The sequence below is a fragment of the Aulonocara stuartgranti genome (assembly GCF_965226115.1).
Source record: "Aulonocara stuartgranti genome assembly, chromosome: 20".
In the NCBI taxonomy this organism is placed as follows: domain Eukaryota; kingdom Metazoa; phylum Chordata; class Actinopteri; order Cichliformes; family Cichlidae; genus Aulonocara; species Aulonocara stuartgranti.
In genome coordinates this window covers 7,885,817-7,900,491 of record NC_138956.1, presented here as the reverse complement: position 1 = coordinate 7,900,491, position 14,675 = coordinate 7,885,817, and the positions used below count along the sequence as shown (strand labels likewise).

The 14,675-nt window shown below is 39.3% G+C and overlaps 1 protein-coding gene across 8 annotated transcripts in view; it reads right to left on the bottom strand.

Annotated features, from left to right (window-relative positions):
* Positions 1-14,518, bottom strand: part of cacna1db (calcium channel, voltage-dependent, L type, alpha 1D subunit, b) — a 92,266-nt gene extending 77,748 nt beyond the window's left edge. For 7 of the 8 annotated variants that reach the window (XM_082519627.1, XM_082519628.1, XM_082519630.1 and 4 more), the window contains exons 1-3: positions 14,181-14,518; positions 10,004-10,475; positions 9,442-9,547 (exon numbers count right to left, since the gene is read on the bottom strand). In XM_082519627.1, coding sequence (XP_082375753.1) covers positions 9,442-9,547; positions 10,004-10,475; positions 14,181-14,214 — 612 coding nt within the window. In that variant the 5' untranslated portion in view covers positions 14,215-14,518. The remainder of the gene's footprint in view (positions 1-9,441; positions 9,548-10,003; positions 10,476-14,180) is intronic. The other variant, XM_082519633.1, reaches the window with a different exon arrangement.
* Between the last annotated feature and the right edge of the window lie 157 nt (positions 14,519-14,675).

Sequence of the window (14,675 nt, the reverse complement as noted above, 5' to 3'; positions counted from 1 at the left end):
TAATGTTCCCTCTAGGCTGCGCGTGTGCGCAATTGCGCACTACTGGCATGGTCTCTGCGCAGAAAAAAGTCTGCGTTGCGCACACAAAAAAAAATTAAAGTAAATACGTTAGTCCAGCCAATGATGCGATTCACATTCGTATATGCGCAGCTAATCAACGTCGTTGACAGGCTATGACAGCGTCCTTATGTACCGACACCGGCGTTTTAACTAGCAAAGCGGCGTGGCTGATGTGGAGTGAAGCCACGTTATTGACAACTTGTACAACCATTGGAGATGTGAGCAGGACAGACGGAACAATTGACAAGTTTCCTTGTGTGTGTCACAGCAATGATGTTACAGGTGTTACAGGAGTGATACATCTCCTGTTGTCAGGCCTGCAGGTATCAGGCTGTTGTTCTCCTTTGTCTCATAGTGGACAGAAATTATTTTTGGAGTGACACAAATAATTTGTATGGCATCAGATTTGATGCAGAACAGCTGATTGTTCTGTAAATATTTTGAAATGTTTGTTTTAAAAAAAATGCCTTTGCAGCATTTTTAGGTAAACAGCTGCAAAAAACTTTGTTTGCAAAACTCAGTTACTTTTTTTGAAGAAGTAACTATATAATTAATTGCCCAACATTGGTTATTATATACTGTATTTTGCACACAGAGAGTTACAGGACTCTCTCCCAGACCACAGACTCATAATACAAGTCAGAGCTTTATTTTATTTTTTTTAAAAAGAAAAAAAAGAAAGAAAGTTGTGTTTTCAAAATTGGAGTTCAAGTTATTTTACTTCCAATAGTGTTAACATCCTAAACGGGTCATGAACAAGATTTTCTTTAATTTTCATTGTAAGTGGGCTAAAGCAGTTAAAAGTAGTCTAACATAAATGCTGTGATTATTTTGATTATTTTAATAAAACACGTAACTTGGATGGATTCGACGTTGGCGTGACCACAGTGCACACGTCTGCTGTTGCTCACAGTGGTCCAAGGCGTCGCTCAGGGAGTTTACGTGTTCGCTCAGACACATGAAAAATTAGAGGGAACATTGGTTGTGCCCAACATAAAAGAAACTGGACTGAGTGGCTGTCGCTGTCCGATGTGCTGAATGCTTCTTTCAGTATGTAAAACATGAGTCAAAGAAGGTGGATGAAACACCCTAACAGTCAGTGGTCCTGCAGGCCAGTCCAATAGTGAATGGTATAGCCATAAATAAAAAAATTAAAAAAAAATCAAACCATGAGCTTTGATTTAAATATCTGGCCACGGTTAATATCACAAAGCTTTAATAAAAGAGCTGGAACAGGCTGATAATGAATGTGCTGTATATGATAACTGCAGGCGTGGAACAAGAAGACAGCCTGAACTTATGTTAAGATAAAATGCAAGTTTTTGGCCAAAAGTTGCACATTAGTAGTTTAAAAAGACAAGCAGTATTTTCTGTTAACATGCGAGATGTCACCTAAGTCATGAACATTTTCTTGGGTTAAAGATCTCACAGACAGACACACTTACTCACTATTTTCATTCAGCTGATTCATATTGGATTCTTAATGAGCTCCTGAGCTGATCAGCAGTGAAGGTTTGTCAGCTAGTGGTCAAAGGGGCTGTCACATGTCTCCTGAATCACTACCCAGCTTAACAACATATGCATTCTCCACTCTGCACAGTGAGGGGAAGTGAAGAGAATAGCAGAATGCAGAAAAGGTGAGGCGTGTTAAATAAAGAAAATAATAAGAACAGACAGAGATCTGAGCATAAAACTAGGCTTCAAAGCGGAAAAGCTGAGGTAGTTAAGGAGACAGGATGACACATCTAATAAGAGATGAAGAGATGAGCAGAGAAGACTGAGAAGTCTGAGGCTAAGTGTATACCTTCATGCTCAATTTCAAGCATCCACATGTGGAGATGGCTACTGCTATCTACAGTTAGGTCCTTAACTATATAGACAATTATCCAATTTTTTTGTAATGAACATGAAGTTTCACTTCATCAGGTGTAATATTTTTTTTCATCACTTTGTTCATCTCAAGCGAGGTCAGGTTACCATGGTAACACGTATCCATCTGCCACATACTAGTGAAATTTACACAAAGGTATGTTGGGCGACAGTAGACATAGTGAGTGCATATTATGTGATTTCAGATGTGACGAGTGATGCTTAAATAGAGATCTGAAGAGCATGTCTGACACAGAAAGACATTATCTGACAGCAGAGGGGAGAGAATTTGATTCAGTCACATGACAGAGTTTGGGTTTTGTTTTGTTTTTTTCAAATTTCCTCTCTATTAGATGACCCTCCCACGTATAAGCTCCCACCCTACATCTCTCCACTCATCCAATCCTCCAATCCATCATCCATGCGTTCACCCCATCCACCTCCCCTCGCTGCAACCTCCGCTCATTTAGTGACGGATAATCCACTGGCCAGCTTAATCCCTCAACCTGGTCCCACACACGCACACTTTCGCTCAGTCCCAGATACTCATCCGCAATCTCAAATATACAGACCCACAAATACACAGCAAACAGTCACATTTCTGAACCGAGCACCGATGAGATCAGCCCTAAACTTAACTGTTTCTCATATGAACGGGATGAAAATTCACCAGAGGAGCAATTTAAAATGCATTTCACATTTTTAGGAGTATTTTGTAACAGGCAAGCATGCATTGAATTAAGCTTTGAAACCTTTAAACCACTGTGATTTAAGAATATTCTATTTAAAAATATTTATATGTCAACATGTCAAAACTTTATTGGTAAAATAAGCTGTAGGTCAATGAGATAAGCATTAGCATTAACACTAGAATCTGCAACTGGATCCTAAGTGTAGATATTTACTCAAGTATACGTGTTATCTTTGATGAGCATATAGACGACAATGGAGGGCCAATTTAAAAGCATTTTGCTTTTCTTTGTGGTAAATTTACCAGAGTTTTGTTTTTAACAATCTATTTCTTTTCCACTTCCCCATCCTTTGCTGTGAATGAGCTGATCAAACACCTACACAGTCTCTAAAAGTGCAAAGCACCTGCTCGAGTGTTGTCACTTATAGAGCCTCATGACATCTTTTCAGTGGTCTTTTCCGTGCATTTAGACACTATCCTTATTGACCTGTCCTTCACACTTTATGAAAACTCCTCTAACTCTGCTAAGAACATTGCGCTTGAAACAAAGTGGTTTTCGGATCATATAATTGAACAAGACCACTTTAAGATGCCAGTTTTCACATTTGCTTTCCCCATTTATAGCAGTTCTTATATAAAACTACAAAGACTTTAGGCACATGCGACCGAGCTTGAAACGAACTGCTAAAATGAACAGAAAGCTACGCACAAATATGCAGAATCTGAAGATAAGCAGCAGATTTACTGATTGACTGGGAATGTTTTTACAGGCTTTGGTTCATGACAATAATCAGCGTGTACGGAGAGGAACAGAGTGAATATATCTGGTAAAGATGCAACTTCTGAACCATAGGATATTATCTGATGAATATTTTGCTCTTTTTGTTTTTCTGTTTTATGTGTATGTACTCATAAACAGTGAGTGAATCAGTCACTGTTTCAGGGGCCCTGAGCTTAGATAGTCACTGGGAACTGTCAACACAAGCTATCAGATAACAGCTAATACGTTCCCAGACTGCTTTTGAAGTGTATTGAGGCTTTAACACCTTTGACGCCACCTCAATTAATTCTTAGCTTTTACAAATTCCAACAAAATATCTGCAAGATTGCATAGAGCCCCAAGTTAAATAAAGAATCTGCTTCATTTGTAAGTAGCGATCAGCATTCCGATGCTTAAGTTTATAAAACATGATGTATTGTATTGCTGTGCTGCGAACATCCCAGCACTCTAAGTGTAATCGACCTCAATCAGCTACAAGATCAATAAAGAAAATAATACAGTAACATATTAAAGCAGCTGTAATCCCCCGCTGAACCAAAAACAACTGCATTTTACACACAGGATTACAAAGTCAATAACGTTCAGTTCACTGCTTTGTTTCACTCTCGGTGCTTTCATTGTCCAGTTTTAAGCAACAGAAGGTGCAAAGAAAAATACAAAGTCTATCGTTTTTTTTTTAACATAACAGCTTCCAGATTCTTAAATCTGCCATTTTTTAGTTATTTTCTCTGTCAAATTATGGAAAATAATGGTTTAGATGACACAACCAAGAGAATGATCATTTTGTGCCCAACTGATTTATTGCTCGGCCAGTATTAGCTAGTTGTTGATTTATTGGTATCAGCATTCTAACAATAACAATAAATTAAGGTGAAGTTTGTCAGAGGGAATTCTTTCCTTCAACTTTCCTGTTGGCAACACGTTTGGAATGCCACAAACAACCCGCTGATCCGAGCAGAGGCGAGATGAGCGCAAACGTGTATATAAATAACTACACATAACAAATGAGATGGAAATCTGTTTCTGTTTCATGAGTCTGAAAAAAAAAAAGCCAAAAAAGTTAAAATATTTTTTTCCTGATCATGTTGATGTCGGTCTTAAATATTGATCAGGCTCTAATTGTATTGATCATTTCTGAAGATCAGTAACCAATAGCCAATAAGCATCAAAACACAATGAATTGGAGGTAACCAGATAAAAATATTTTAACCACATTTTAAATTATTGCAAAACAAGAAATACATAAAAATTCCGGGTTTTTTTTTTAAAGTGTTTCCTTTTAAGAGGAGAAATCGTTATGTGATGCGACTCTGAAATTCACTTTGACAGAGCACAGTTGCAAAAAGATAATACTTTTTTTTCTCTCCTCCTCACACATACTGTACATTGTGCAGTGAGGACGAGCGGAGACTTGGGCAGCGTGAATAATCCCCATCTGTTGATGGAAAATGTTACGTTTTTCTGTGTCTGTCTCTCAGTCACTCACACACAAACACATCCACGCATGCACACAATTCCCTATGATGCTAAGAAGGTCCCTTGCCAGCCTCGGAAAAAGAAATAAATAAATGTTTGGAGCACATGACAAAGTCCTCTGAGGACACTGCAGGTTAAAGTTATGAGAGAAAATGTATTCTTGCTCCTTTGGCAATAAAGTGCGGCATAAACTGCACAAACACACAAGTTAAATCAGCACGTATCTCATTTTGTCCGTTAGTTTCCTTCAGTCTTTTCTCAGCCCAGTCCTGTTTCATCTAAACATAAATGTATAAAATTCTGTGAGCCATTTACACGAGAGGTTGAACTTGAATATATTTAGACTTCCTTGAACATGTAGATGCCTGAGGTTTATCACATCAGAACAAGTCAGACAGAGTGAGAATAGCCACAGTGACAAGCCCGGTCATCTGCTGTTTCAATCAGATTCACACTGACATGAAGATTTTGGGTAAAGTTGGAGGACAGAAGGTTAAATGTCCTTCTTCAAGAGACAATTGGGGATCAATAGGAATAACGTGTGCACTTTCACAAGGGCACAAACAAGAAAGGACAAGCTTCTGATTTCTGTCACTTCATTCTGTCATTTTCATCAGTCCACTTAACTTCTAAGCTGGATGATGATTATTTTTTATATTTAAAAGCCAGAGTTTTGTAACCAGTGACTTCAGTACAAGGAGACAACAGATAAAAACCACTGATGGCAGCCTCAGAGTTGTGATTCTAGATTGACAATTTGGCAGATATCAAAACAAAATTAGTGATGCAGAGTCTAGTATTTAAGATTGTGCATGTCACTAAGACAATTCATTATGAGTTTAGTTTACATAGTTCTAGCATAAACACATTTTTAAAAATTTAATGCAGTGCATTACAATCAATAACTTTCTATAAGTTTCTATTTATTATTGTTGCAGTGAATAATTTATACATTTATAGCACTAATAATAAACACTGAGTCTTTAAAGACACAGAAACATTGCATGCAGCTTTAATGTATTTTTTAAAAGTGTTTATAAGTACTAGTCAGCAGTTAGCTGTAAGTAAGCTCATTTTACTTAAAGTTTGAAGGATACACAGTTTGAAAACCCTCCTAAAAGGTTTTCTCTATCACTGAATAATGCAGAAATATAAAAGCAGGTAGCAATGTGCAAATTGTTATTGAATACTATTATTATTATATTATCAGTTTTAATGACATGCTGTGTGTTCAGTTAGCTCTCAACAAACCAACAGATATTTATTCTACTTATAAGGGTGGGCCGGAACTTTGCAGATGCTGATGTTAAGTATGTTGTGTGTCAGTTTTGGGAGTGAAATTATGGAATCGACTTAATGATGAACTGAAGATGTGTTTCTCTTTGTCATTTTTCAGGAAGAATTTAAAAATTTGTATCATTCAAGGTTTCGGAAATTTGGTTTGATGAATAACTTTGTGTTGATTTAATTTCTTGATTTATCATTGATTTCTTTTCAAACTGTTATATAACTGATTTATCAATGCTATTTATTTTCTTGGTTAAGGATTTGATTATTCCTATGGGGTAAAGGATATGATAATTATAAGCCACAAGGCTTCAGCCTATTCCTTTTTTGATTATTGTATGATGGAGTACTTTTATGTAAAATGATAATCTGTGTTGTTGACCGAAATAAATTTCACTTCACTTCAGATGCTTTAAGAGATGCAGTGCAATACACCAGCATCCGTCCACCCTGCATTTTACCTTCACTTAAATATTTTCTGCTGAAAGCGGTCAAATATCATCATTGTTCTCTGTAACAAGAAGCCAGACTATTTATCCATTTCAAGTGTTTGCCTGCGCTAACACTATGAACACCATAACGAGAGGGTCAAGATTCACATTTCATCAGTCTGTTCTGAACAAAAAGCCATTTATTACCGAAGGCACTCTGACATGTGACGGCAGGAAAAGCACAGGTGTAAATAACAAAATGGATAAAATGCGAGTTGGATGGTTTCGTTTCAGCGCCGTGCTGTTGTTAATGCTGGCTCGCTGACACGCTCACATGAGACACAAATCCAACAGAGTCATTGTTAATGTTGTTGTTGACGGTGAAACTTTTTAGACTCATGTCTATGATGAGAATTACAATCTGCTGGACATTCAACGGTAAACCAGACAACAGTAAAACACAAACACAGTTTATTCACTTCGCATACAGTTTGTGTGAATGTACACAAAACCTACAAATCAACTCATCAGATAGATTTAATCACATGTGCAAAAAATCAATTTTCTATTTTCTCAAAAATGATCTTAATAAAAAAAACATTAAACTGGTGCTATACACGTAAAAACGATGATATTTCTAAGATCTGATCTAAAATAGTTTTCTTGCATTGTAAAGTAATAACTATTATTCTGTTTGTGCTTTGATGCTGCCAGACAACACTGTAATTATGGAGTCAACAAAACAAACTGGTTTCTATGTCAAACTCCGTCTCTGTCTTTTCACCTCAGTGCTCCTCTTGGGAGCTGCTGTGTGACACGCAGAGGGATGACCCAGTGGGTGGGTGTGTGCATGTGTGTGCAGTTCATTTATGCTTTCATAAATGCACGCACCAGTGTTTGTTTGTGTGCCAACAAAACAATGAAACCCAACACATCTATTCAAATATTGCCGGGAAAGCCCTCTGACGAAACTCGCACGTCCAGCACATCAATCTCATGCAAAAGTGTATAGCCATTGTGTGTTTTTATGTGGCCGATGACAATAGTGGAAGTGGAATCAGCTAACAGCATGATGCATGGTGTGCATTCAGCATCTGCAAACGCACACATGGCAAAGCAAAGTATAAAAAGACACGAAAAATGAAACCACAAGAGTATCACCTGTTATTGCTGTTTAGCATTAAAAAAATTGAACTCTCGAAAAATAACTAATCAAATTCATTTTTGGCACTTTGAGCACCACAAAGCAAGTGCCACTTAGTTCTGTTATATTCAAGAGGCTGCAAGCATCTCTACAGTCAACATCTCCCAAACTGAGCAGTATACACAAAACAATCTAAATAACATCAATGGCCACATACAACATATGTTTATTTGATTCTGAAGTGAACTGTACCCCTCAAATACTAGTCAAGCTGTTTTTTAGCATGTGAGGCCCCAAATGATGTGTTCCTTTTGTTTTAAGCAGAGAAAAACAATTCATTTCAACCCAACTCAGGCAGCTCCTGCATCAGAGCTGTACAGGAGCCCGCTCTGAATGTTTGCACTGCATGTTCTCCAAATAAACTAAAAATCTACCTAAATACCTAATTTCAGACTTTTCTATGTGCATGGCTTCAATTTAAATTCAAAGCATCAATCTTCCACAATAAAGGTTATAAAAAGCTGCAAAGTGCATGTATGCCCCCTCACATTCATTATTAAAATGGCTTCACATTAGACTTTAAGTAAGACTACGAACTAGGGCTGGGCCATATCCTACTGTTCACGGTAATACCGGTATAATGTTGGGCAACGATAAGAAAATGAAATATCGCGGTAGAATATGGGTAAAACGCGCATGCGCAGTGCCTTTGTTTTCATATGCACACGGCGGAAAAAGCATGGCGGCGACGGAAAATGAGAAGGGCGAAAGCGGATCGTTGAATGAAACGGATGAACCAGAATTGGTTTGTAAAAATGCTGCAACTTCAGTGGTGTGGAACTGGTTTAGCTTTCGTCCGTCAGATATACAACAAAGCACTATTTTTGGTAGAGCATGCAAGCGGGCTGTCGTTATTACTGTGTTTTTTTGGAAAATACGGCACACTTAAAATCAATCCTTTGATTTTCCTGAAAATCAACAGTGCCCCTTATAATCCCGTGTGCTTTATGTATGAATTCTGGTTGTGTTTACTGACCTTGAAATGATTTTATGTGGTACACGTCGCTTGAAAATCTGTCAAATGTTTCAGTATGACTTTGCTAAGCTACAAGGCCGCACCGCTTGATTGATTTTCGGAGCATTACGGCTATCGTAGGCAGGAACCTCGCGGAGTGATACGTACTGCGCTTCAACATAATATTACCGTGTTGTGTGTGTATAACCTCTTTTTAAGTTTTGTGGATATTATACATGGTTATGCTGAGGACATGTCGGCCAATTTCCACTGGAAATGCCTTTTGGTTAAACTGTCAGCAAGGAATTTGCATTTGCACTGTTAAATTTTTATATAACTTTAATGCACATAAAAGCTGCTTGTTTAGAAAATACATTGATGGGTTTGCTTGTTTTTTGCACTAATAAAGTTGTGGAGTTGTAAAGTATTTTGTCTAGTGTCAGTTATATCCTCGGTTATATTGTTATCACAAATTTTCAAATGTATATCGTGATAAATATTTTTGATCATATCGCCCTGCTCTACTACAAACAACAACAAAATCATCCAAATGTGTAACATGACACCTAACCAAGCCTTTGAAGTCCTGCACCGTCCCACAGTACACCCAGCTGACCACAAACAGGCATACATAAACTGAAAGGGTTAACACACGATTACATGAATAACATCCTTGTTACTACTCACCAGTTCTTGGTTGGTAGAGTTGGAGTCGTCTCCAGGAAAGGGGATGTAGATGGCTAAGGCCACACAGTTGGCAAAAATAGACAGCAGTATAAAGATATCAAAGGGCCTGAAAGGAGGTGGTTAAGGAACACGGTAAGTAAGACCACTAAAAGTATTTTATATCGTACTAATAGATTAAGATAACTGTCATTATCCTGTTAACAGTTTTTTGATTTTTTTTTGGGGGGGGGTATATGCACATTTTTAAAAAGTTATAGAAATGTAGCTAATGATAAAATGTCCTTATTTCACCGAAACTTGCATATAACCGTTGTTTTTCTAATCCATCCCCCAACTAGCAGTTTAGCTAATGACTCGTCTCCATGGACCCTCCCTTCTAATTACAAGTTCAGAATTTGGAATCAGCATCCAATTTCAGATCATGAAACTGAGTTATTTATCTCACTGACAGATTCATTTATACTTTCATTCACTCGCTGCTCTGTGACACAATCCATCCACACAAAGACACCAAATGCACTGAGACACCCAGACGCCTGCTGGTCCCTGAGCTAAAAGATACTTCCACTCCACCAGACTGATGCAGGCTCTGCGGATCGGATTGTTGAGGGTGAGGCAGAAAAGGGCTCTGGGCGGTCTGCCGCTGGTGGATCCTCCCTGCTTTTTGCTTTTGGCATACTGCTGCCTCTTCTTCTGTGCCAGTGAGCCCACAGGAGCTGGCGTAGAAGTGGTACAAACTGGGGGACGTGAACTTATATTGGGCTTTTCAGGATCGCCCTGCGCTTGCCGGGCTGCGCTAATGGCGGCATGCCAAGCGAGGACCGGGCTGACTCCGGGTGCAGCTCCACCGGGACCCTGAATGGAGTTGTTGGGCCCGAGGAGGCCATGAGCGGAGCCGACGGGCTTGCCGGTGCTAGCTGGAGGATGAAGGGACTGTGATGGATGGAGCTGGTGCAGATGGGTGTTTCTTTCTGACCAGGGAGCTGAGGTGTCAGTTGGGGTAGTGGTCCTTCTGTTGCTGGCATACTGTGCCCCTGGAGAGAGAGAGTGGGAAACAGGGATAATATTTTGAGATTGAAGTTATAAACAAAAACACCTGAACATGTGTGTCATTGGAGGCATTGCAGAAAAGCTGCAACATTCCAAAATCCTTTCCACATTTTTACAATTTCAGGCTCATATCTGCCAGCTAGTAATAATACAGATGATATACTCACTTTGAATCCCTATGCAAAAAGTAACATATCCAAAATCTACACTAACATTCAGAGTATTCATCTATGCTCATGGAGCAAAACAAAGGCTCTAGAAAAATTGCCTAAAATGTGTTCTTAATCTACACTATTCAAATGATAAGCTTGCAGAAATATATCCTAATATTAGCTCAACGTGTTTACACTTCCATCAAGAACCAGCCACTCCAGCTCGCATGTTTTGCCACAGCCAATCATTGAACAGTTTTCGGAAGAATATTTTTTGAGGCCCTGACATTCTTGTGTAGACAAAACACAGTGGCATCTCCATCTTGTGGCTCTCCTGCCTTTGGAGGTCACGATTTCCGCAGCACCAGCAAAGACAATTGTGTTTGCTCCTTTAACATCTCACAGATGTATTTTCTTGATTGTCAAAAAGACAAGACTCCATTCTTTAAAATCTGGGTTAGAGAAATGCTTTCTATGCTGTGTTATAAAAACTGAGGTACAGTAGAGCCAACTCTCTGGAAAGATTCAGAACCACCTGGCTGCCTTTCACTGAATGGCTATCATAATGCTGCTGTTTTTGTCTTGTTAATGTACATAATAATGGCACACTCATGAACTGATGGTGAGTTAAGGAGAACGAGTCCCCCCATCCCTATTATGTATACTGTTTATGTTATTATATCAAATTGGGGTTTTTTCTGTCTTGTACCCGTAATCTTAGGGATGGATGTGGGGAACATTAAATTTTTTTAGAAAATTATAAATACAATTTGTGCCAATATGTTTCTGATATATTGGCTATTTCAGCTATTAGTCCATATATTGGCAGAGACATTTATAATGGCTGATAAATTCAAAGTATAAGAGTGAACAAGCGATGGGAAAAATACCCTTCAGCCATGTTATTAGCATGGATGTTGTATTTTTTGCCCATCAAAAAGCACTTTGCATTTTCACTGTTGGCAAAGGGATGGAAGTCTACAAAAAAGATCAGCTGGTCACATAAAGGTGTAATCCACAACCTGCTGTGACAATAAAATGAGATTACTTTTAAATAAAATTGTCATTATAGGACTCATAAATAATACCCATAGTCTTGGTCTTGGTCTTAAAAATCAGTCTTTAAAGTGCTTTTCAAACAAGGACACCACTATGCTTTCCCAATGAATGAGGAGACTGAAGATAACCGCTAGAATTTCAATTCAGCTTTTTGCAAAACTCTATTGGGAGCCTAATGGCAGTGGACATACATATATAATGTCGACAACATTATCACTACTTCACATTTAAACTTGCCTTGTACATTTACTTGCTTAATATGCAATTAACTGTCCTTTAAGAACCCATCCAGAGATAAAATGGGCAGAAAAATAAGAAGAAGAGGTGATTATGGTGATTATAATTATGGTGATGACGGGCTTGAAAGGAGCCCAGAAAAGACAGCTATAGAAAGAGAAAGCAGAACAGCCTGCATGAATGGGAGAGACAGAGAGAGTCATTAAAATCAATGCAGACCATGAGCTAAAAAGTCAGTGCCCTTGACACAGTCGCACACTGCAACTCTATAGCACAGTCACATCGGGGAGTGTTGTCAGCTATAGACTGGCCGTGTCATCCAGCAAAAACAGCTCCAACACACAACTAAGCACATAAAGAAAAAGAAAGAAAGAAAAAAGAAATGAGGAATCGATTTGTGTGGGTCATGTGCAATATGAGAGAGAGGCACAAAATCTGAGAAGAATAAAGCTTTTCTTTTAAAAGGTAATGATTAGACAAAGTTGGTTCCTTTATCAGATTTCAGGCAAGCGCCTTAATTTTATTACTTTTCATCAATATTCTGTGTTCGTCTGTGCAAAATCATAGTCACGATGACTCGACGCTCATAGTTAAAACATGATAGTTTATTATGCGGGGAAGTCTATCCAAAACGTCACTTCACTTTAATTGCGCTTGATGTCAGCGCGATCGCAGGTGAGAGGTGCATTCAAAACATTTCAGCACCACCCATCCTCGTACAGCGATACACCACCGCCACAGGTGCAGCAGAACAAGTGCACGCTGCTAGTTAATAATAGTCACAGCCTGTCCGACATGTAAAAGGAATTAACCCAGCGCTTCTGCTGGATGTCGCACATCTGTCACAAGATGCTGCAAAACAGCTGTTGACTGTTGCTGTGGTCGAGTTTTGCTGCTTTTGTTTGGACAGCTTCTAAACTCTAAAAGAAAAACTTAGAAGAGAAGGAATTTACTTTTAAAAAGTTCATTTAGGGTCTCGCAGCTTGTTCTGCAGAGCGAATATATTCAAAGCATCCTGTCACATGGTTTCAGAATGACTGTTATAGTCAACCATTTTTCGGAGAACTAGCCTCAACTCGCTTCCCAGTGGATCTGATTACTGATGTTATCACAATAATGTAGCCTACAAGCGCTTACAGTGTTAATACACAATCCCTGCACTGGAATAAGTTGAGGAGGGGAAAAAACATGTCAGCAGCAGCCACGACTCAGAGCATATAATCACACGGATTAATCAGACATCCAGAGAATAAACCAAACGAGCGCTCTCGCCCCCTCTCCCTCTCTCTCTGCTGCGCTCCAACTCTCCTCCTGCGCTTCCACACGCACGTTTTAGGTTTTGTTTTTTTTACCTTCAGACTGTTCATCTGCTTCTTGCATCCTCGAATCCACATCGAAAAGATCCGTTTTAAATCCAACTCATCGTTGGAAAAACCGTTCGAAGGTGTCGAAGGCGCGAAACCTGAACAGAGCCTTTAACCTGAATCATAAAATGTTTTCCGAGCGCAGACCCTGAGAGGAGCGCCAAACATTTTCGCCACATCCGGGTGCCTGCCTGCAGATTCACGGCGTATCCGAGAGGACGCGCTGGCAGGGGTAGTCAATCCAGTGCTGTCAATTATCCTCTCTGTGGCTGGGGACGGACTGACACAAGTTGGAGCAATCGCGTGGGCTCCACTGTGCTGAAATCACGCGCGCCCACCAACTGGAAATGCACCTGTTGCTTCCTATTGGGAAACTTGCAAAGAGCGAATGAGATCATCTCAACGTAAACATTTAAATGTTTTTAACTCTAGACGCCAGATGCTGCTTTAAAAAAAACCCTCTAAAAACAAATCATCTGACTGGAGAATTAAGTCGTGCGATGACATCAGAGAGCAACGAAGACAGGGAGAAATGTATATCTATCTCACTATATTAAATTGTATGATCCTAAATTAAAAACTGCTGCAAGGCTGCAATTAAAGGTCGTTTAAAGTACAGCCGTGTACCTGCTTTAAAACTATCCACGGGTTTCAAAACCTCCGAATCTGTTTATCCTTTACGATTCGGTTAAGTGCTGTAAGAAGGTCATGAGACACGTGACTGCACAAAAGAAACCAGTCGGAACAGTGATAAATCTGCTAGAAACAAATGGTGACAACTATACTTTCCCTTAAGAGGGAAATTTCTGTATTTGAGGATGAATACCATGTCCCTATCTTATCCTATCCATATGAAGAGTTAAACGCTCGGACTTACCCCGCAGGGGTCTTGCCCTTATGATTAACGGCATTAGATCACCTGGCTCTTCTCGGGGGCCTCATTGCGCTTTTTTCTGTCCTCTCTCCGCGAAGATTCGAGAGGAAATGGGTTGTTAGAGCGGTGCTGGAAGGTTACCCGTGATTGGATTACCTGAGCCTGCGGGATAAAGTTTCACGGTGGCGCGTAATCCTCAGATTATAATCCTGCTCCACTGTTCCATAAACTGCAGGTGAGGGAGGCAGATGCAGCTCGGTCCGGACAGCAATCCTGCACAATCCCACTATGCACGCAATGGGTTTAAAGTATTATGTCCAAATAATTACAATAAGCACAAAAAGGTCACGCCAGGACACAGGGGCGTTTTAACTTTTCACTATCAGTCTGCCATTTCGAGCAAAGTTAGGATTTAACGTGACTACAGATGAGTGCGATTTCAAATAAAGAACATAAACTAAAGTAGACGTAAAGTGTCACAGAGGTTTCGAATTAAAA